The sequence below is a fragment of the Pieris brassicae genome, chromosome 5 (genome assembly GCF_905147105.1).
Source record: "Pieris brassicae chromosome 5, ilPieBrab1.1, whole genome shotgun sequence".
NCBI classification, from domain to species: domain Eukaryota; kingdom Metazoa; phylum Arthropoda; class Insecta; order Lepidoptera; family Pieridae; genus Pieris; species Pieris brassicae.
Window position 1 is genome coordinate 7,001,078 of NC_059669.1, and position 26,205 is coordinate 7,027,282.

General features: G+C 31.7%; 1 protein-coding gene across 1 annotated transcript in view; it reads left to right on the forward strand.

Moving 5' to 3' along the window:
- The window catches only part of LOC123709503 (calmodulin-binding transcription activator 2-like), a 96,032-nt gene that overhangs the window by 47,948 nt on the left and 21,879 nt on the right, over nucleotides 1-26,205 (forward strand). Inside the window, exons 4-5 of the mRNA XM_045660893.1 lie at nucleotides 1,203-1,270; nucleotides 17,670-17,805. Of these exons, the coding sequence (XP_045516849.1) occupies nucleotides 1,203-1,270; nucleotides 17,670-17,805 (204 nt within the window). The remainder of the gene's footprint in view (nucleotides 1-1,202; nucleotides 1,271-17,669; nucleotides 17,806-26,205) is intronic.

Sequence of the window (26,205 nt, forward strand, 5' to 3'; positions counted from 1 at the left end):
TACTCGAAATAAAGGTATTTTTATTCAGATACTGAAGCAAATCAGTGTCTACATTTTATAAGATTCATTTGAAATGGACGCGTTAAAATTTTACTGTGCCAGAAACACGAACGCAATTTATCCGATCAATCGTTAAATAAAAGGGCTCCTCCAAGTGTAATAAAAGTATAATTTATTCATTATTATTAAAGATAAGTTGGGCCGATTTTTGAGCTTTATGTCAACGAGGCCTCAGGCCGAATTTTACGATCGCGATATTTCAGAGCCGACAATAAGCGGTCATAATACGGGAATATAAAAACATTTTTACGCAAAATTACAGAAAAATGAGGAAATGCGAATATAGGATGTACACATGTGTCATTTATTATCGTATGCAAATGAGTCGTGTACCGACCTTTATGGGGGATATCAAAATGTTAGAGCTGTTTTGCGGCCTTGTTTCGTATGTGATCTTTATGCTATTAGTTTAACGGGGTATACTGTCTATTTAATTTTTAGAAATTCTAATAGCTACTTCTAGAAATTGACTGTTTAATTTTTTTATATATACCAACTTGGTATCATTATATAGTTATTTCTAATATAACTCATCTGTGTGATGTTTGTGAAGGTAATTTACTTTGCTAATTAATCTCGCAAAAAACCAACTCACACTAACGCACCGTTTAAGAGCAAGTTGGTCACCATCACCAATACATTAAAAAAGTTAAGTCCCACAACGCACAATATCGTCCTTCGCAAACTTGTAAGATCGAGATAGCGTTCAAATTGCTCTGTTAAATTTATAAACACCGTGGGACCACATGACCCTAGATTTATTACCCCGGAGTAATCTGGGCCGAGCGAGGCATAGTTAAGTAGCTGGAATTCGTTAGAACAACGAGGAAACGCCTGTTCGCTTGTCTGCGGGTGATTGTTTGGGGATTTGTTGATGTATCCCGAATTCGGTACCATTTTGTGCGAGAAAGAATTGCGAATCCGTGTTCGAATTATAAATGTTCAAATTAATATTTTTGGTTGGCGTCTACCGCATCGAAATAAACTTGAACACAAACATTATAAAATTGAACCATAAAGCCCTTGAAAGCTCACTTTTACTCAGTCTGAAAATGTCAACAATGGTCTATTTTAAGCGACGCTCTATTTAAACTTGGGGATGTACTTCAATATTTTCTTTAAAACGATCTGTTTTGTTTCAGGAAATTGCGGCTATCCTCATTAGCTTTGACAAGCATACGGAATGGCAGTCGAAGGAAGTCAAAATACGGTGAGTTTTTAATATTACTCAGGTTTCACAAATAATAGATAAACACAGATCCACCAGAAGAACCACTAAAAAATAATTAGGAATTTAGGAGAAATCGCTATTAAAATAATCTCAGAACACAAATAAGTAAGCAAATATAATAGAAGGCTATACCAATAATTTCCAAATAAAGTAGAAAAATCTGTGAGTTGATTTTCCATTACTGAAATGACATCGCATAAATACTTGCATGCGATCCACGAAAACCGAAAATCTCTCGAGTATAATACATAAAGCACTCTTTAATGTCACACTCCAGACTCAAAGCAAAGCAAGAGAAATTGGTTCGGGCACGAGAAATATCCCAGAGACATTCGTTTCAGTTTCAAATCTAAATAGACTTTTAAACCTACGCTATCCTTTGAAACGAACTCTTAAACTCGACCAAAGGCAGGTAAGAGACAACCGATCATGAATTTTAATGACCATTTCGAACGGGTCTTACGAAAAGAAAAAAGTATTCCTAAATCAGAGGGGAATTTTTATCCCAAGGAGCATGAATTAAACTATCAGTAGACTTATGTCTACCACTTTTATGCTGTAGTCTCTGACTGTACCTAATTTGGCGTCCAACGAGGGACCCGTTCCAAGTTGTAACAACTTTAAGCAAATTAAAAGTTGCGCCGTGACTACTGCTCTCTTAGTCTGCTCTGTTGAAATATTAAGTCTTTATGAGGACGTAGTGTACTTTTGGAATTTCGATGTACCCGCAGATCCAAGTCGTTAGTTTAAAATTTAATACGGATCCCTGTGTGTAAAAGATAGTTTCGGTTGTCTTTGTCATCGGATTATTCGGGTTTGCGGAATTAAAGTTTTTCGTTATTGTGCCGTCAGTTATTCGGACAATGGATGTGATTTTAATGAAACGTTATGATCAAAACGAAGACCTTGTTAATAATTTTCCATGTTTGGTGTTTCTATGAAAAAGTTGGCTTCTTAGTTATGTTTAGGTATACAAATATAATTTACTAACAATATTATATGATAAGTACTTAAAAGGTATCGTTTAGCGTTTTGTCGACTAGCAGATAACCTCATATATACCAGCCAGTTTTTAATCTTATACATTTTCTTCTATTGCTGTTTTGCTAGCTAGATTTAATATACCTAATATTAAATCTAGCTAGCTATCTTAGCTAAAGAAAATAATGACAGTACTGTCATAAACATAAATAAGCAAACTTATTTTTTACCAACAGCCTATAACGCTTTTGAAATTAAAAGACGTTTATAAGTATAGCAGTAAATTGTTTAAACTTACGATTATTTTCTTTGAGACTAAGTCAAGCCAATTTAATTGTTTGCGAACTTCGAAAAAGAATATAATTCAAACGAAACAAGTTGGAAAAAATATAAGAGTTTAACTCGAGTTTTTACCAACGATTAAGTGTTATTTTCCGTTAATGTAAACTGTTTATCAAAGCTTCGTGCTCGAAAAAATACATTTATTTCAATACTTCAATTTCGTTTTCTATAGGAAACTTCTGCCGTAATATTTATCTAAAAATATTTAGATTTATCTCTGCATTTTCTGCCACGTTATTTAGTTATTAATATCATATTAATCAACTGTTTTCGTCAGTTATATTAAAAACTCGGGATATTTTAAATGTATTTTCACTAGTCACATTATGGAACATCGGTAGCAAAGTTAATTGTTTACGTCTAACCCCGTTCGGGTCCGGCTTAGTATGATTTGTGTGCATTTGAGAACTAAACTAAAATCCTACATCATCCCTATAAAATCCCATCTATAGCCAAAAAAACTTAGTACAGCAAACACCAAGTCTTTGCCACTATCCCCACGGGCGTTACAGGTTTAATATAAAATATGACTTTTAAGCAATATACGTTGACAAAGTTAATTGCAAAATAAGCATATATATTTGTAATTTTATCTCCAAAGATATTGATTTTGCATTTAGCTCTATTAAAACGTTACGAGTATTACTCGAGTAAAAATTTTATTGAAAGAAACGTGAATTATCGTTTGATATACAAATGTATTACCATTTTTAAGACACTTCTAAAATGCCAATAATTTTTGAAATGCCAATCATAAAGTAGTCATTCAAAGAGTAGTTAAAGAAATAATGGTAATGTATGGCAAAAAGTATATATGCGATGATATAATATAGAGTAAAGCCTTGGACGTCCAGATATGCAGTCAACCCAGCAATGTGTGGCAAAAAGTATATATGCGATGATATAATATAACTTTCTCGGACGTCCAGATATGCAGTCCACCCAGCAACCAAAAAACAATTCAGTTTTATCAAATTAAAATGTATAAGTAGTGTTTTCTGTTCATTATTGTCTACATACGACGGAAGACATCTGCAAACCCCAACAAAACTGGAGGGTGTTAAAAATTTCTGCCATCACCAGTCACTGCTACTATGCGTTACTTCCGTAAAATAGTTCCCAATATGATAATATTATTAATGTAGTTGTTACATTTAATTTATTGTTATAAAATCTGACCCAAAAATCGATAGAAGAGACTGGCCACTTGCGTGAAACTACAATGACAGAGAAATGCAGAAATGTGCGACAAAAGCCATAAAGTGTTTCACCGCCTCTGTATAGTAGATATTGATGATCATTTTAACCAATGATAGTTATTGGCCATTGACATGATTCAATATGAACGTGTCAACTCACATTAATAATCCAGTGAATTGGAGTCATCAATTCACAACCCCTGCGTTATTGTGTTCCCGTTATTATCAACGCTTATGAAAACCAATCATTTGAAATTATGTAAAGCTATCGGAATGTCACACTGCTTATTTAAGATATTTATGAATTGTAATTGTAGTTCATTGTGGTGATTTGTTCTAGGCTTTTATTAAGAATTTCATTATCTAAAAGGTACCTCCTATAACCGTATCCTTATTTGTGGAAAAAATTAGACTATTATGCTACCATTTTACCATTTATTAATAAACTCAAATAAATTAATGCTTATTTTATTCTGCAATACTTTGCTGCGAAAATACGTTATTAAGCAGATATAACTAATCTTGTAATAAAAATTAAGAAAATTTATTTTAGTACATTTGATTACCTTACTTCTTAAAGGAAATGTATCTTGTAACTAACTACACACTAACCTGCACCTAAATCTGTCTTTCGATCTTGTAGTGTCTATGTGTATATCTAAGAATTTTACTGAAGAGACTATAGAGATTCGTTTTATCTTAATTTTCCTCTTATTTTTCCGACTTAGTCATACCGCGGACACAACTTGTCTTTTATCGACACGATAGTCTCAAACTGGGTACAAAGTATACGAGTTTGTAAACTTATTTAACTTCCTAACTCAGGAAATGTAATACATCTTAATAGCTTTTATGAGATCGTGAAGGTCGGGGATCAAATTTATTTGTAAAGTTTCGCGTATGTTTGTTTACGTGAATTGAAATAAACTATTTACAACGATTCAAGACAATAATTTTTAGAGAGTAGCTTAAAACCTGTAAAATATTTTTATAATATAATATTTTCACAAATAATGATGGTCAAAAAATTTTTTTATTGGTTGTATTTATTTTATACGTTCACGTTTTGTTGTTATGACGATTCTCGATTTAATATTTTTCTTGAATTTTCTATAGTGTTTTTAATCGATTTAATAAAACAATTAATATATATATATATATAAATATTTATACTATGTACTATGTGCTGTTTCTGCCTTATATGTTCGTTAAAAACTTATTTGCGATTGTTCCTAATTAAAAATCCTACAATAAATAAATTCTCTGGCATTCCACTTGTTACAAAAATGTTGACTTATAGTATTGCATAAAGATACGATTGTTCTATAATATTCGTTACGCAAATGGTTCCAATTTTAAACTCTGTCGAACACTTAACTTACGTTCATAAAAAAATTATTACTGTAATGTTGACCAAACTCTATTCTATTGCATATGCGATTGTTCTGTAGAAATCGACTATTTCAAATGGTTCTAAATTAAAAAACCACGATGCCCATGAAAACCGCTTGTGTTATCTTGTCACTAAAATATCGCCCTTGTAAATATCGTGATATTTGGACGTGAACACTAATTTGTCCTAAATGCCTTAAATCACTGGAATCACGGCCAATCTCGTGCTGTATTTATCGCAACGATTACTCTGATGGAGATGAAACTCCCGCATTACAACTGATGTATGGAGCTCTTTTGAACAACAGTTTAGTGAAACGTTGACAAGATTAAGGGCGGACAGAAATTGGGTATTTAGCATGTGAATATGTGTTTCTGTTATTTACGCTGCCGGATGTATTCCGGGACAGTTTTGATTTAAATAATACTTCTTTAACCGAAACAACCGCGAATTTATTACATTATTACGTACGTCGCCTATATAGCAATCGCAGTCAAAGAGAGACTGTTGTATGACACTTAACTATTTGTTATTTTGATTTAGAGTCTACTGAAATGTTGTCACATTAACGCCATCTATGCAATAAACATATTACGTGTTAGTTTGCTTATTTATAAATTGATACATTAATAACGATAACACCAAATCTAAATCGAAAGAGTTCAAGTCACTTACAAAATTGTCAGTCTTTTAGTCAACGCCTGATTTACGGAAGTATAGTATTCTTCATAGTAAATTTTAATAACTATCTTTAATTATATAGTAATTTATTTAATAGATTCAATCGTAAGCTAAAAAAGGTCTCCAGTTAAGTATACTTAATAGTAAATTTTAATAACTGACTCGACCATTTTTAGTAGATCTAATATCGAAAAATTAATATCTGATAAACGTTTATTCATCTTTAACTACAGAAAACAATTCTTGTTGAACTAAATTTTGAGCGTTTCCGTTTTGAATGTATTTTATTTAAAATTGAGTGAAATTGAATTTATTTGATTTTCATTGATTCGCACTGTATTTACTCAACAGTAGCTCAACTTATTAATTAAAAGCTTCCGAAGCCGGCTCATGACTTTGAATATTGCAATTCAGCAAATGTGTGCAACGAGCTTAACTGAATTTAAATTTGTCTTGTTATACGGGTACTGAACTCGAAACATCATAATTTAGATGTAAATTGTTGTCTGGTATTAAAGGTTTATCACAAGTGCATAATTCTGCACAGTTTGAATTAAGCTCGCTCTAGGTGTTGCGTTGTTAGGATGCTATTCTCAGTATAATGTTATCAGTGCAGGGTACGCTGTTACACCTAGATAATCATGTACCTAGATTTACTAGAATAAAATGCACATAAGTAATAATATTTGGAAACTTATCATTTATTTATATTATGACAGTATTGCTTTGTTCTACCCAAGCTATTATAGCTAGAAGCTCATACGACTTCAGAGAACATTTGAAATAAAAAAAACATTGTATTGTCTTTTGTCAACATAGCTTTTAAACATTGAAAGAAAACACTTTTATACTGGATTGAAGCTATGTATTATTATTATATTAACGTATAATTATTTTAAATAATTTTAAATTAAAAGCACACGAAACGTTAACGTTAATTAAAATTATATAAAATAATTATAAGTTTATAATAATACATAGCACGGCATACGGCAATTTTTTTTCTTTCAATAAAAACATTGTTACTTTTGTTTGTAAATAATTACTAGTAAGATACTTTAGGTAATTGTTTATGCAGACTAATGCGAAATGTAAACGGATATGTGAATGTTTTAAAACCGAACTTTAATATACGATAAATGATGTACTATTTAAAATTCTACTTTGCGTGCCTCAGCTACTTTGCTGGCTAGACATATATTTTATTTCAAGAGACCACAATTACACGATCTCGGCACTTCCGGTATCCCGGAAAACACGTTCGTCGTACTTCCGGAGTCTATAATCTGTGGAACGCTCCAAATCATTGCTTTACAACCGTTTAAACCCACCTTTACTATTTCTACAATTTATACAGGCATTTCTAGAGATATTTTTATATGTAAGATACAATTTAGCTGACTGTTAAGTTAATGTATGAGTTAAACAAAAAAATAGTACAAAAACGAAAAGTACATCAGCAATTAAAGCGCTCTTTTTTCGTGATTCCCCGGTCTATAATTTATTGGACAATTTGAATTGAATTCTTTAGTCGCCGATTACATAGACAACAATTTTAAATGTTTTATGCAGACTGACGATTTTAAACACATTGTAAAACGTAGGTATGAAATATCTTACAACGCGTTTTACGGACAAACGAACAATTTACATAGAAACATTTTATACAGCGCTTCATACTAAGCCATAATAATACTTAGTAGAAATATATTTGATTATCCATTTCTTAAATTAATTTTTCATAAAGATAAACTTAAATAGGCTTTGTGATTCTCAGGAAAATTGTGACCAAATGTTCACAAATTGGTATTCAAGATAGTGAACACAACGGCTGCCAATAAATGAAAAATTCTATGAAAACTGACAGCTGTCATAGTCAATGTAACGTATTGCAAGTAACCTTGTAAGTGCTGCATTGAACATGGTATATGTTTCAGGAAAAATGGGAATAAACACTTTTCTATCCCCTGAATTGGCTCTCTATAATTTGTGGGACAGCTCGGATCGAAAGCATTATTCGTTGACGGCCGTGGCTTATTTGTGTAGCTTGATTTATATCGTAGCTGTGGTTTGTCGCTAGATTGCTTTCTATTACCGATGGCTTGGATTAGGGTCGAAAGGTTTAATTGAGGCTTAATCTCTGATCTCTGTGATGTTTTGTCGGTTTGCTTAAGATCAAACTAACATGCATATTTTACAATATATTAATATTACTATTTACTTATGTGATTGAAACGTGTTTGGCAATTTCATATATCTGTTAATTGTTTGACTTTTTTTTAAATAAATTAAAATTATGAAGTAATGATGAGAATGTATATTATAATTAATATCTCAGAATCTTGTCTTCAGTGCTGTCACATATGTCTTCATAGAGAAAAAAATACTTTGACAGCTTTTGAAAGAAGGTTTGATTGACATTCTAGAATTCGAAAGAAACCGCATGGTATTGAAAATTATCTAAATAATTTAGAAAATATCGCATTCTTTTAACTTAATTAATTTTATTTCTAAACTAAATTCTCCCTAAGATCTAATTAAAAATCATATATTGAACACTTAAAGTTATGCACTTGCGACCTCTCTGGCAGTATTAGTGTCGATGGGCTGCGTTGTTATCGAATGAGTCTGCATCACAGCCCGCTTGCCTCCTATTTTACAATACATTAACATTCATTTATAACACCAAATGTCGAAGTGAACTTCTGTTAATTTAAAGTCTCTTAATTATAATATTAACGTAAGAAAATTGCAAATTTTCCGGAGTAAGAAAAATAAGGTGATTAGTCGAGGAAAGTCATTTGTCACAAGCTCACGGCATTGCATTTTCATTCGGCGTGTAATTATCGCAGGCCTAATTTATAATTAAACGGGCCTTACTTTGAAATTTCTCCTTTGACAAGTGTTTTTTAATTGACATCACGTGGGTCACGGTAAGGATTTTGAACAATTTAGCTAGAATGACTTAACAATAAGATGGTTGTAGGATGTTAATAATACAAAAAGGAAACTAAAGCTAATCTTTATCGAAAAAAACCTTAATGTTATGCTAAAAAGACAAAGTCCATAACAAGCCGAAACGAGTATGCAGTTTAGAAATCTAATGCTTTTAGTTTTGAATTCGTTGGGTTTTGATTCCTTTCATCATCGGTGTACACCAAGCTTATTATTTTGCCAAATCACGCAATTTTTATCGTAATTTACATCGTAAGTTCCTCGCAAAGGAATTCTTTTTCAAAGACTATTGAATAATTTTTATACCTATCAGTGTTGTAAAAGAACCCTATTAAAGATCAAAAAAATAAAATTAGTATTCATTCTTATAGGTAACGTTATGTATAAAGTATACAGGGTTAATAAAAACAATACCGAATTTTACATTTACTAGAATTTCTTAAAACAAAGGTGTAGAACGGACAAGAATAACTGGCACAAAAATGTCTTTTACTGAAAACTGTCTTCGGCATTCACCATTTTTCATAATACTGCGACGTCATAGTTAATTACGGAATGACGCTAATAATAAATTACGTCACTTAGCACATACATTTTAATACTTCACCCATAAGTCAGTGTAACATGCTAATATTCCATTACTTAAGCTAAGCCCTGTCAGGCTTTGTTAGCGTAATTGGTCATAATCATTATTCTACATGGTAAGTACATGGATGACCATGTAATACCTACGATGACTATCTGCGTACAATCATTATTAAAGCCACGTAGAATCACTTTACTGAGCTTTTTATTATTAAAACAGATTTCAATGGTTTTTGAAATTTTCGTTTATGCCAAGTTTCTGGAACAAGCAATTTCTATTTACTTAAAAGGGTCTAACACATTGTATATAATTTTATTTTCTTTAGAGTTACTACCTTAAGAAATAAAACAAACAAATTTGAATTTTTTGAAAGTTATATTCATGAGGAAGTTTATAGAAATTATTTTTATATTATTATTCATCTCAGTTTGTTTATCACGAGCTGCGGTTTTTACGTTATGTAAAATATGACATTTTTAAATGGTCTTTTTTATATCTGTGTGCATTTTTTTAGATAACTAGATAGATCTATCCCTGTTACTCACTGATAAGGGCATTATAATTTTATATGTTGGGAAAAACGTTTATGTTACTTATATGGAAATGAAAAAAAACTGAATAGTTCAACTATTCAGCCAGTAGTTTTAAAAATAAAAATCTTTTGTTCTTTTTAATATTATACATAAATAATTATCGAAAAAATCATGTTTGTTTCATTCCTTTTATTCTAGAGAGAATGTATTTTTTTAATCTATAAACATTAAAGATACTGGCAGTTAATTTTCGCGAATGTTTAAAAAAACAATATGACACATAAATCACTTCTTCGAAAATAATCGAATTCGGCGAAAAATTTAAACACATCAGCTGTCAAAAAACAACAGGTCCACTGTGTGCCAGTTACATGATTACGTAAGCTTGCGAGCCAATTACAGTTTGTCTGACAGGTGAAAACAGCCCTCACGAATTTTCAGGAACTTTAACATTTTCTTCGGGGCAGTGTGGTTATGCTTTATACCTCTGATTTAATGTTCTATGAATTTAGGATTTATTAGTTGCACTACAAATATTACTGCAAATAGGAATATAAAATTACAAATATTAATGTCTGATTGCAGTTTGACTAAGTGCCTCTAATTGAACAATTATTTTGTAAAAACAAAATGTATTTAATAGTGCTTATCAGATATAATTAAAATACAAAACAAGATTTAAGAAATAATAAATAACAAGTTTGTCTTTTAGTCAATTTTTTATATGAAAGGAGAACTATATTCAGCCTGCGTGGTTAATTTATAAGTATATATATTTATAATTTTATTTATTAATCTATAACCAGTAGACTAAGATTTTCGGGTAACAACAATTGTTTCGGGTTGGCAACTACTAAAGGAGGATTACCCACTTATTTTAAAATGAATAATTGTGGTATTAAACACATTATACTTGTACTTATATAAGATGTTAGTCCGTGTAACATTTTAGTAAATTTAAGGAGGTAAATAAAGCTTACCAATGACACGGTTATATTATCTAAGCTAATTGCTTCGCACGCGAAAACAAACCATTCACGGATTTATAGAAAATTCGATCTAACTTTCTGATAATGTTCATAATTATCATTTTTTGTTTTGGAAAACCGCATCGCACGAATGCAATTATTAGAGTCAGTGAATTTGAGTTCCATTTTCATGTTCAAACTTTCAACCCAAATTTTGAAGTTTAAATGCACTTGATGCGATGTTTTTTTTAGTAACTTTTAACCCAATAAATGTATGGAGGTTATTTTCTACGATCGCTGAATGTTTTGAAATTGTATTTTATACATACGGCAACACTAAAATCTCACACACAAAACTGTGTTAGTTTTGGTTATATTCTATTAAAAACATTCGTTAGATTGCAAGCAGCATGTTATAACTACAATTTAAAATAATGCGATTATACGTAATATTTATTTATTTATACTTCGTAACCATAATTATACAAACAAAAAGTAAGTAGTTTACATAAGTTATTTGGCAACAGGCGGCCTTATCGCTAACAAGCGATTCCTTCCAGGCAACCCTAATATGGGAGAATATAAAAAAAGAAACACCTACAGAGGGTAAAGTACAAGAAGTGCGTAATTAATTAATAAAAAAAACTCGAAATAATATGCACCTATAACTAAAATTAAATCAAATCAAATCCAAAGAAAAAAATTAAATAATTATATCTATAAACAGACATGTAAAAGCTACAATAATATAAAGGTATTTACAAATTTACTGTTTAAATTCATCCTACTATTACGGTCACCACAGCGTACGGCTTGTGGTGAGTGAAACTCTAATATGAGGTCATGCGTTCAAACTTTCTATATGCCCCATCAGCCTTTTGGCGAAAAAAACATGAGAAAAGAACTTGTCCCTAATCATACAACAGTCTTTTCGCGTAGTTTTACAATACAACGCTACTTAATGTTGGAACAACCTGCCATCTTCATTCTGCGACACCTTAGGCATTACGTCTCTGAAGATAAAGATAAATCTTAAAGAATGTATGGAATGTTGGGAATTTAGTTGCATTGTCTCATTTGAATTGTTAAAAATTTTGTTTTGTTCAGTGTGTGTTCCTCTCGCGGCCCACTGAAAATCAATGTTGACAGCGACTTGGACAAAAAGTGATTGTGTTTGTATTTTTTGTACGTGCTTTAATTAAATTTTTTTTTTTTCACTACTCATCTTGAACTGATGACAATATTCTTATTGTCTTGCTGATTTGATTATTAATTAGATAGTGCATTTAGTCAGATTAAAATTCAAAGTAGCGAAGCATAAAACTGATTTCATTCGGCGTTAAAATTTTAAAATGCTGAACAAGAATCTTGAATTTTTTAAACTCTTGTTGACTATTAAACTAGCTCAAACTCCGTAGCATCATAAGTTTATGCTTATTTTCATGTTTTCCCCGTGAGAATTGTAGAAATCTAGTTAGCTAAGCGCAAGAAATCTTTACAGAAACCTTTTTTTAAAGTTAAACAGATAACTGATCCAGTTTATTTCAGACCTTTACTTACAGCTTAAATATTAGTAACGTTATGATTAGGAACTGAAATATAAAGGTTTAAACCTTAAATAAGTTGACATTTTATTTTTATTGCTAAAATGAAGTTTCGATGTTCATTAAAGTTGCTCACACACTCCGATGACTCCGAGACCCTCCCTTGGAATCTTGTCCATTTTTCAATATTTTATTTCTTATTTACTATGAAGCTAACAGTGGCCGGGTTCCTATACGATACAAACATTTGCAGGCAACCAAGGTTTATAAAAAATAATTTATTTTTTGAACATACAAGTCCACTTCAAACATACAAAAACCTTCGATAAAAAGTCGATAATTAAACGGTATGAAAATTCAGCCATTCCGTGTAGGCCTCACATAATTTACTCTACCGATTGAGATATTCAGTATTTCACAAGTTCCGTGGGTTTACGCTGTAATTTTCGTTTTTAAACGATAAATACTGAGCCGAAATGCGAAATTGTTAGGAATCAAGGATTTATTGGTGTTTGATCATGCGATTATAGCGTTTCGCATGCTTTACTAAGTTTTTGTTAATGTTCTCGGCGGCCTCATTAGTTCGGCTATTTGCATTTTAGTTTGTTTAGGTATAACGGACATTAATTTGTTAGGATTTAGCGTTACGATATTGTTCCTTGTGTTTTTATATGGTTTTAAATGCAACATTAATACGAATTATCGATTGTTTATCTTTGAAGGGTAGCTTATGCAAGGATGTAATGTTCATTCATTATCGTATCGGAATACCGGTTTCTGTAAAAAATATTAAATCGGGAAATGGAACAAATCGGTACAGAGATTTAAGTATTTTAAGCAGTTATCAACCGAATAGCCGTTTGGCTGTTTCCCAATTCCTTATTTTAAGACAAGAATAAAATGTATATTATATGCTTAGTAATACCTATGTTAGGGATACTCAGTCTTTATAATATATATGTATGCAATTTTATTTGCGTAGAATTAAAATCTTATACGTATTTTACATTTTCCTAGCAATATATGTCCATAGTGAAACATAAGCTGGTTTAATCTCTTCACCCTGAACAAATAGCCGCTCGTAAAGGCACCTTACCGAACGATCCGTCAACTACCCACTTTGATTTTTTGTAATGAACGGCTTTTAACCTTGGCCAATCCACAAGGTCAATGAAGGGTTCTCCAATATTGGTAAATTTCTTATGGAACTTCTTAAATTCCTATTTTAATAAAATAAATATTTCAATAAAAGATATGGACTGAAGTCATAACTTCAGTCCATATCAGTTAATTGATTAATTATGACTAATCCTTATGACTAATCCTTCCTTGCTTACATTTACTTGTTATGCAGGTCTACGATTTACATTTTCACACACGTTATATATCCTGTATATATAATACAAATTGTGTTTCTATTTAAATTTTTAATTTTCATACATTTTTGATATAATTAAACCTCGCGACTTTCAACAGATAAAAACCTTCACAAGAATGCAATTACACTGAACAAACGTCCATTGATGCATCGAAAAAAAACTAACATTGGCTTGATTTATTCGTTCAATACGCGATTTATTAGTCGGCGAAAAGCCATGTATCCGACGCCGCCGTTCAGATATAACGACATGGAGGAAAATATTGCGTTGTGGATGCTATATGGCGCGTAAAGTGCGGATGAGTGATAGATGCACGTTATTATTGTGGTACGTCACTTGTGTGCGGATGAAAAGCGCTTGCTGAGATTATTCATTTAGTTTTACATGGTTATCATGGGTTAACCATACAAGTAATATAAATTTACGTATCGTAGAGTTGGGATTTTCTTACATAAGATCATTCAAGAGAAATTAATAAAACATTATAAAGAAATTATGAAAAAATAGTAGTTACAAACTGCTTTTTGTTTAGTAATAATCACGAATAAAAGTTGAACACCAACATGTTACCATAAGCTGCGGTGACTTACTTTTATAGTTCCTCTGGCAAGTTTGTCCCCGTATCATATTTTAAAAAATACCACCGATTTTTATAATACAAAAGGATACTATCGACTTGCCAAGATGCATTAAATATCAATCGCTTACGAAAATGTAACTTAAAACAGATATTTACATAAATTACTTATCATGGCATTTTCGACTGATAATTAATTGATATCACACTATATATATTTAATTAAAAAAACCTTTAAACCAAAGATCGAATTTGATCTAAAAGTCATCATAAAACATCTTCAAACTACTACACTTTATAAATAATTTGTAAAACTCTTTCAATTTCATAGCACGCAGTTTTAGTTTTTATTGCCCGTTCTCACGTCTCACTGCGACAGTTAAACTATTTCGGAAAAGATATCTCCTAAACAAAAACTTTTAGATTCCATTCCTAAATACATTTTTCGTCACGAAAATACTAAACTATAAATAATTAAGAATTGTGTATTAGTAAATTTCACATCCACCTCTTTCCCCGTATTTGTTTTTACATATTATGTCAATATTAATATTGAACTTTAAGAATTTTACGTTATTGTATCTTTAAATGTCTGATAAAAGATACAGTGCTTTATAATTGACGATGTTCTATTTAGTAAATATGTAAAACGTTTTAATTTTCAAAATTACACACGAAACAAAAGTTATTAACACTCAACGAAACTACCTTCATCCTTATTGCTTAATTGAACGCCCACAAGAATCGTTAAGCGTTATTTTATTAGCTATAACGAAAATATGCTGTCGAAAAATGGACTTTAATTATTTCGTATTAAGAGTTTTATTTATTCGGTCAGATTATCTCAGCCTTTTGGCAACGGAGCTTCGTTTAGTGTGATGCACACGATTAGCCGTGAAACGCAAGCGAAATTAATGTGAAATATGATTAGTAATTGGCTCACGAGCGGGTAATCGAATTATTTTGTTAGGAGTAAGCCTGGTACACGCGTCGCATAATATGCACTCTGCACTTAATGTGTGGAGAAAATTAAAGGCGCCTTTGGAAGCTAACTGAATTTAACGTCTTGTAGATTAACTCAATGTATAGGGTTCTAAAGCAATTCCTGTTCCAATTCTTTTATTCATTTATGAACGTACAATTACAGGCATAGGTGCTTTGAATTTTTACGACATTGCCCGCATCAATGAGTACTTTTTGAAAATTTAGATACAACTTAACTACTAAAATTTAGATATACACGACGACATATTTGAAAGTATGTTCTATTGCTTATTGTACCATATTATTCATCCCACGATCCATTAAGGATTAACTTAAATGTATTTATTAGCTATTTATCTACTCATCACTTTAATATTAATAACTAACCTACTTTTCAAAAGTGAAAAATGAGTGTAAAAGTAACGTATCATCCATTAATAGAGATCGCGGTAACCCTCGGGAAAATGGGTCGCGGTCATTAGGGAGGCATAGGGCGATGTAGATGTTATCGTTTATGTATCGTTTCTTTCTAAACGATTTCTTTATTAATTGCTTTTTGTACGCAGATAATTGTTACAGTAATTATAAGCAAGTAATAACAGTAAGGAAGTTGCTTATATTGACTACTTTTTTTTGAGCGTTAGAAAAAATTTAATAATTTCTCGTAAAAAAATTATTCATTTAATTATTTCAATAATTCTGTATGCATTTGGAGAAAACGTATCTCAATCAATTTCGTGCAGTTATAGTTTTCGTATTTATCGTGTTAGACGCGGTGGAGGACTTGTTTTTATATAATACTAAAGTAAAAGACATATGAGGTCGCGAATTATTTGTAAGCTCCACATCGAAAGGCAGCGTTCGTAAGAAACGTTTTTCTTCGACCGTTTTTACACCACACTCTGCAATTTTGACTACCACGACAAATTCTTTTCCTGTTTTGGGTAATTATATAACGTATGATATTAACAAATAAGGTGGCCATTGGTAAATTCATATATAAAACCGGTTCAGTAGCTCCAGAGATTACACCGTACAACCTAACAAATGTTAATTTTTAAAAAAAATAATATTATTATAGATATACATTTTATACGCCCTATGAATGAGATTTGTCTTTAGATGTCAAAAGGTTGAACTTTTTCCTTTGAATAAAACTATTTACCGGTTGGTTTAAAAATTTAAGCAGAGTAGTGAGCAATAACTTTTGCCCTGAAGTAATTTCGTTTTATTTGGAACTTTTTTTTTTTATGTAATAGCAGGCAAACGGGCAAGAGGCTCACCTGATGTGAAGCGATACCGCCGCCCATGGACACTCACATTGCCAGAAGGCTCGCAAGTGCGTTGCCGGCCTTTCAAGAATTGGTACGCTCTTTTCTTGAAGGACCCTAAGTCGAATTGGTTCGGAAATACTTCAGTGGGCAGCTGGTTCCACATAGTGGTGGTGCGCGGCAAAAACTGCCTTAGAAAACGCTCAGTTGTGGAACGACGGACGTCGAGGTGATACGGATGGTATTTTGTATTTTGCCTTGACGTCCGATAATGAAACTTACATTTTAAATATTTTTCTTGCTTGAGTTCGGATAAGAGGACGTCTTTGTATTGTTTAAAATAGTATGTTTTTAAATTCTCATTAATATAGCAAGGATTAATATCATCGTAACAAAAATTTCCAAACCAAATGTTCTAATCGGATTTAAAGCGGTTCATTCAGAAACAAAGCCTCATGGCTGAATGGATTATAGGGGAATCGAGTTGGCAACGAATGTGCTAGAAAAATTCACAATCTAACTGATAGGGGAGCTGAAACAACGCCAAATCAAAACGAAGCGATAGCCCCCATCTGTACTTGTCTATTACCTCATTTAGTTTCCAGCTTAACACTTCGAAATAAACCGAACTATTAATAACAGTACGTGATTCTAATGGAATTTTTTCAAAAATTATCTTGAATTATGCAGCCCTGATTAAATCACGCGATTTCTATCTTTATATATTTTTCTATGCATTATTTTAAATGCTAATATATAAAGTAAACTTCAAAAACATACTAACCGTAAACTGTTATAAAGTTAACATCTGTTAAAAGGGCCGCAACGCACTCGCTATCGCAATGTTAGTGTCCGTAACCGGCAGTATGACTTATCATAAGATGAGCCTTCTATAGTCAAAAACTTATTAATTACTTAAAATTCTTAAGTGTATCAATGATTGTAAAATATACCGATTTTAAGAAACATATGTTTTTTGTTATAGGCCAAAAAGTGGCTCTATGCTGCTATACAGCCGAAAGAAGGTCCGATACAGGCGTGATGGATATTGCTGGAAGAAACGGAAAGACGGAAAGACAACGCGAGAAGATCACATGAAACTGAAGGTTCAAGGTACCGAGGTAAGTGTTACTATGTCAGTTTGGCGATATTAACGTAAAATATCGACGATGAAAACATAATAACGAAGTATATCGTTACTACGTTTTTTAAACATAATTGCTTCGAAAGTTATATAGCAAATACTACATATAATAAATAATATACATAGTTAATTAGGCAGGTTTGTTAGTACAGTTGGAACCAAAAATATTTAGTAGACAACCTATAACTTAATCTTTTTTAAAAGATGCTTTATGGTCATATACTTGGTCTATCACATTCTTGTATCTAACTAAGGCTGTCCATAGTTTACAAAAACATATTTATTTATATTGTCGTTAGTTATATCAAGAGTGCATGACAAGGGAAAAACATGTTTAAAAAATTGGCTATGTTTAAGCAAAGCCTACACAATATTAACCAGTCTTAGTGTATGTATTGTAGTATGAAAATCGGTAGGTTGCAGTCTAAATAACATTATATCGATCGAGCCTTTGTCAAGAATTAAGACTTAACGAAGGTGCTCCGTTACGACGACGCTTCGTATATGATTAAAATTAGTTAAGTTTGCAGATTATTGCTATTAATACCAGTGCGTGTTACGTAGCGGTTTGCGTTGTATCTACTTAATATAAATTAATTAATGTATTGATTTAAAAAAATTAACGTTGAAGTATCAAGGACCATAATACAGACAAATGTCATTGGTATTTTTTAGAACCAGAAAGAAAAGCCAGAAATCGAAACCAGAGTTAGTGGTTGTCCATCAATAAAATATTTTAATTTTATATCAAACGTTCATTAAAGTGAATTGTATTACGATTATTTTTACAATCACAAAAATATCCGGACGTTTGGTTTTCATTAAATAGAAGTTATTTTTCATAATACACACCATAGAACTTACATTTATCACTACATCTCCTTTACCCTACTCAATTCATATAACATTAAATATTATAATCGAATTAATATCATTCAGTATTTATGTAAATCGGAACATCAACACGGCTCCGAGACGCACCTGTTTGCAGACTGTCGGCGCTCGTTTGCAATACCTCTTTTTGTATTTTATAAAGGTATTCATACATATCGCTGTTTATTTGGTTCAAGCTTATTTTTTCTACAATGGAGATTATTTTAGCAATTGGTGTATGTAATGTATGATAGTTCAATTGTACAAATCATATGAATACATGTTCTATAACAATTTTACAATTCTCTGAGATTTAAAATTACAGGACTAATCTATCTTTATTTTATCGTAGTTCTGCGCCATTTTTATACGCAAAATAGAGTAACTGTCAGATATAATAAAATTACTATAATTACTTTATGCCACGACTTTATATCCACGATGAAAAGTGTAATATATCGCCACATTAAAATTCCACCACGAGTCATTTGTTTTAACCATATTTTAACGTTAAAAGTAAGATAAGATGATATATTTATTTGTTGCTTACGACAAAAAGTTCATTTTACTACCGGAAGAACTACGATAGAGGATCTCAGAAGTCAAAGCTTCTAAAGTCTTACTAAATGTCACTGGGGATTACTCGTGATTTTCTTTGACCTGAGAAATACATCTGTGAAGCTAAATCTATTTCGTAAATCAATCAATTTGAGAAAAACTTTCTTCAAATAACGGCGTTTCTCAATAAATTTAAATCCGAGTCGTAAATTTATAATTTAAAAGGCATTCTTTAGAAACATCTTTTCATAACGTTTGTTTTTGTAATAGAATCCACGCTTAGTTTTCTTGCTGTTTCATTAAAACTAATGAAATATCACCTCTCTTCCTCTAAACACCTATATACATACTATATCTTTATGGTTTATCTCCGTAATGTGTAAACACCATTCTCTGTGACATGTTTTATTTTATACTAAGCTAATTTCCGCTTGTTCACATTTTTCTTTTGTTTATTGAGCTCGTTAAATTGCGTTTCTTCGTTTTACATATTCTATGTTTGTCTACTTAACCCTTTTTATTATTTATATTGGAGAAATAATTTTACGGCAAAGTATTATTAAATCAGGGACTCGGGATTTATCCCATCTACATCCACTAATCATTGGATTATTTGAAGAGTACATGTTTTCCCCTTTTAAGGTTTATTTATGTAATTATTTACATCGAAATTGTACTACTCTTTGGAACGTATGTTACTAGTAACTCGGTATAAAGTAATTTATACTGGATAAGTCCAATTAAAAAATATATTGGTGTCGTAACTAACATTTTCAATATACCTACCATCTTAAAAGGCTTTCTGAGGACGTAAACGTTCATGGGGGGTAGTATAACCTTACATCAGATAAGAGCCCTGTTTGCCTACATCCTAAAAATAACGTCGCTTACGCTTATAGTGAAAATTAATGAATACTACTAAACTACTAACACTTCGGCAACATGTACATAGCGTGTATTTCATTACCATTAAGGGCAATGGCATCTTTTTAATATATTCAAATGTGACCAATTTCCGGATTTGGAAATGTTAACGAAATTCGGTCGAACGGTCGTTTGCGTTGTTACCGCATTTCAATTCAGTGCATTAAAAATGCAATTAATCTAGTCCACAATTAGTGTTGTAACAAAAAATCCATTAACTTTGCACTCAACATAAACAGATGACTGTTGACCGTCGCTGCAAACTGATGAATAAACAAATGAATCTACCAATTAAGTTTTGGGAGCGACCACTAATTGGGGCGTCACATTTATGCGAGCTTACGTTTTTATTCTGTCGTTCGATTGATTTCAACTTTTTACGTCGTTAAATTATTTTAATTAAAGACGCTGCATCGGTTTATTTTGGAATGCAATTTGTCTATATTTTAGACTATTTGGGACAGTCACACAAAATCGCCGTTTGAGCAATAATTAACGTAACTTTTATACACATCTAAAAGTTTTGAAGGTTCAGGACCGGAGAATCGGTCGGTAATCGGAAATAACATATAAAAATTCAACTTATGAAATGCTCCTTTAATAAACAAAGACATAGTTATCTTTTCCAAATATCTATATTACAGACATATATAATGGATGTCATACATATAAGAAAAGCAATGTACATGGCTTTTTATTTTGACGAAAGCTACGTAGTTACTTTAAGAGCAGTTGTTGGTATACATAAAAAAACAAATGTTATCTAAAGTTATTTGGGTCACAATTATTTTGAAACTTACAAACGTAGCGAAATTAGTAAGGTTGGATAAAGTCACAATGAGCGCAGCTGAAAAAATTATAATCACCGTTTAAAATTCACGGGGGAAATGTTAAAGGTGCAATTTTAAATCTAAATGTTAACAATGACGTACAACGCTTAACGCAAGCTTAAGTGCCGTAAGCAACAATTAAGAATAACAGAGAAATACGCGAGCAAAATCCCATTTTGTATAGTGTTTGTAAAAACCTCTATATTGTAGCTAAACAAAACTAACCATGATATTTTTAATTGACAATACTTTGAATATAAATTACAGTAAATTACATTTATTAATAGAACACAGAACACCACAACATAATAAGATACAGATATTAAACAACTTATGCAATAACATTAAGAAAAAAATAACATCACAATTACATTGATAATATATATATATATATATATATATATATATATATATATATATATATATATATATATATATATTTATATAATGAAGACGTTTTTCAATACTAATAAACAATAGATAGAATAGAAAAATTGTAAATAAGATTACCTAATAGCTATTCGTTTCTTCTCCTATTAAACTACCGAAATTTATTTCCTTAATTGTCGAGCCTGCCTTGAAATTCCACTCATACACTGTAAAACTCTTATCGTACGAGATTCTATCCAACTTGCAACAGTTTGCCGGGAAATGAACTATGGAACCCCGAGTTACCTTAATTTAACTAAATTTTCAATTTTGCTACGGATGTTTATATCAATGTATTTCAATGTCTTGTCTGTGATAATAATGGAGCTTTTAATAAGCTATAATTACTTTTTAAATATAGGGTTTTAACTATAGAAGAATTGGACACTAATTCACAGCGTTGGGCTTTCTCGCCACTATCAGAGAGCACGCCAGTGTTTTGTTTTCAGATTGGAATTGCGCCAATTAAATTGAGGCGAAAGTGGTTAGCGAATGGCGGCCGTCCTTGCACCGTATGAGCTTTTTTATATAAATTGCAATAAATCAACTGTGAGTTGATATTGTATGAGTTTTTTGTCATTCATATATCTTAAATATACGAAACAGGCTAACCATTCTGCTGGCCCAATTATGAATTGCATTATCAATGAAATTAATTAGTCCGAGACAAAATGTTTAACACTATCATATTATTAAAAAAAAATAAGATAACAGTAATTAATATACAAAACTAATTCAAATAAAACTAATTTAATTTCAGGTAAGCAAATTATATCATATATAGTTACGGAAACGTTAAAAAGCAAAAAAAAGATCTTTTATCTTATATTATTTTATTCAAACTCGACATCTCACGCATAATACGTCTTTATTGGATGCCTTATAATTCATTACATATTGACCAGATTTCGTCTGGTTTATTCGCTACCTCCCATAGCTTATCGCATTCAAGTGCACGCAACAGTCACTTGTTTATGGTCCACAGAGTTCAGGTGGCATACCTTGTGTTCTTGCCACTATCTTCCAGATAACATCGGGTGAGAGTGGAGCATAATGTGCTGCTAAATAAACGGCTTAAAATTATGCTACTTTGTTATAAAGACAGTTTGATTAAAGATTTATTAATTCAAACCTTTGGTTTGCTGATGTAGGTCTTCTTAGTAAAATAATCTATAAAATAATGAGGACCGCAAATAGTTAATTATAGTTGGCCATTTTCAATAATATATTTTTTATCATAATAAATTAATTTCCTTGTGTAAATAATTAATCCATCTGTATTATTATTTAAATTGAACCTTCATTTACAGAATTGACTCGATATCGTCATGAAAGATTATTATGGCTGGAAATAATTTTATTGGCTCAAATAATTTCTCTTTATACGTATATATGTCAATGGCAGCCCCTAATTGTTAGGGTGAAATGACCGTGCCTGGCTTTTCAATGGCGTTGGTTGCTGACTTATACCCCATACAGAGCGCATGATTTCAACCGATAATTCGATTTTTTATTCATATCGCCATTTTTATAGCTTAACTGCTTCTGACGGCTACTGGATTTCATGAATTTTACATTTTTTACTCAGACAGTAAATTTTTTGCTGTAATATTTGTTGGTTTTTCGTATTTTGTTTGCTCGTGCATCTTTAATATTTAAATTTGGCTTTGTATATGTACGCAAGACTAATTTCTTTTAAATTGAAAACCATAACATTGTTTGTGCCTTATTATTATATATACTTTGTATAGTATAACATTGTAATGTTTGTTAGTGTCGATCTATTAAACGAATTTTCTTAACCCATAAGTGTATTAATAATTGCAGTACTTACAGACCAGTTTTACAATTTATTAATTAAAAAAATGTTATAGTAACATTTCCGTGCCAAAGCGAAAGGGTTGATATTCATGTTAAAAATAAAGGTTATTTCTCCAAACAAGCGTCAGACGAATTGGAAAAATGCGCTTCACAATTTATGAAATCGGAGTGCATTTCTAATCAGCTTTCGCCGCTGGCACCAGTTCAGTTTAAGCCTCAAATTAATAGGCTGTCTTCCAAAACAATCGTCAGAATCGGTCAAGTGGATTTGAACATTTGTTTCCCGCACAATAACTGTTAAAACTGGCGATTCGCCAGTCCACCTTGCAGTTACCTAACAAGGATACGTCATATTCTATTTTATACTCTATACTTCCTAAAGAACTGGTCTCGAAATGGATTTTCTTGCTAAGAAAAATAAATACGCATATTAATTTTACGTTCCTAAAACTTTATCATTCAATAGTTTCACAGGATTGGTGTTTAGATTTTTACTTGTAGATTGTTTCAAATTTAAGTTTATCTGTATCTAGGACAAAATAATACAATTATAAGACTTTTCACATTTACGAAAATAGATCTAAATCTCATTTTAAAAGCTTTCGTCACTAACTTTAATGTCAACAAAAGTGCCATAACTTACTTATAAGTTTATACCAAAAGTCTCAGGTTGGCTTTCACGTCCACCTGTTTACGGCAATCTATCTCAACGTGTTAGACAGCTCAAGATCTCTGCTCTGGCGAAAAGCCAATATCAACGTACCTACCTCACTGTTGAATTTAATGGTATATCTTAAAGGTCTTTGCTTGGGGAATCGTTTAACCTGGAGCACGTTTTTATAAGCCTTTGTTGAGCCGAGAAAATGGGTCGTTGATAATCAACCGATAATGGAAAGTTTTTAGATGTATTACCTTACATTAAAGCTAACGGAATATTTTTTTGACACGCTTAAAGGGAAAAGATACTTTTGGTCTTTGTTGAATAAGAGCGATGAACAATGTCAGAATATAGGCAAACGGTTTCCTAGAAAATGTAATATGAATGTGAAAGTAGCATTCCTAAAACAAATTTTAGAGGCAACTTATGATTCGAATGTTGGTAAGGTTCGAAATTTAAACTTCGCAGAAAAGCAGCAAGTTTTTATAAAAGTTTTTCTGCCGTGTTAGCGAAATTGAAATTTATGCGATCGCGAGTGCAGTATCATGCAATTTTAACTAAATCATTTTCAAGCAAGGATGACATTTTAATAAGGGAATGAAGTTAAATTACTTAAGTTGGTCTAGCCTCAGGAATGTAGTTTAAGTAAAGGGTGAAAGTTCCTTGCTTAGCTGGAGGCCTAATAAAGCCAGCATTGTTTTATGAAGTTTGAGGGTACGGTTGGCGTGGGTTTAAGTTTACTTACCGCGCCCAATTCATACCTTTTATGTCTTATGCGCCGTGACTATATAAAAAGATCTTAATAACTAATTTAAGAAATTATCAAAAAAATAAATATTTAAGAAGTATCCTAATATTTCGGACATAAAACTTGTTATCAGTGTAGATAATAAACACAGGACTACAATAATGGCATTTCAGACAACCATTGTACGTATCACACACATTTATAGTTTTGTCTATAAACCATTAATGTGCAATCATGCATAACATGGATTGATAGTTATATGATAATAAGGTAAAAGTGTGCGGGGCTGTTTTAAAATTTAAACAAGTAGTAATTTATACCAGTTAATTCAAAACATTATTCATTATCCATCTTTTAATAAGAATAAAAGTAGCTTCCATTCGAATGTGACTCCAGAATCGGAAAACGGGATCGCCTATAATGTGAAGATAAATATCTTAGGTATATTTGAAAAAGCTTCCCAACTCCAGTTATTGAGTGGGGCATTCGAAAATATACGGCGAGACTTTATTCTATCCGCGTATTAGGTTTTATAGTTTACGTCGACAGTTCTGAACTCAGAGTCCATTATATAATAGTTATAATGTCACGGTATTTTTTTTAAATCATTTCATTCGTAATTAATTTAATAATAAACTATAATATAGGAAAAAGTATTGTAGGCCTAGTGGCTTCAGCGTGCGACTCCCATCCCTGAGGTCGTAGGTTTGATCTCAGGCTGTGCACCAATGGACTTTCTGTCTATGTGCGCATTTAACAATCGATGATATGGTGAAGGCACATCGTGAAGAGACCGGCTTTCCTGAGACCCAAAAAGTCGACACCGTGTGTCAGGTAGAGGAGGCTAAGCAACTACTTATCTATTTAGAAAAAATAAATGATCATGACCCAGATAAAGAAATGTGAGGTCCAGATCTAAAAAAAATATTCAACATTTATTTACTAACACCGTATTTGGAATGTGGATTGAAATAGTCCTATTAACTGTTTATTTATGGATAATTGCTCGATTCACGGGTTTTTACTACAATTGACCAGTGAAATCGGATTGTTTATTCTAATGCTGTGTTCACTGAGAGATTTAATTTAATTTACACAGGTTTTAATTCTAGTCAGGTGCACAAAATGAATTAACAATGACTTATTTAAAAAAATAAAAACTGAAGTGGTCGTAAATATGCCGTGAATCTTTAATGATTAATCTAATACTGTCAGTGTCTGCGCAGTTACAGGTGTATTCCATAACACGCATAGGCCAATGCTGATCAACAGTACTCACCTACAGTATATATACTAAATATGATTCTGTAGCATACTTTACACACAATGTCTGTCTCTATATGTCACAACAACCATATAGAGCCAGACATAGTTTGTAGGTTGTTGTCGTGGTGTGGGTGTAGAGCTATGACTCTACATCGTTATCGTTAAGTATTTATTTATTTCCACCATACATACGCCAAATTATGATGAGATAAAGGATGTCTCCTTTATCTCATCATAATTTGGCATCATAATCCAGAAATGTTTTTGCCT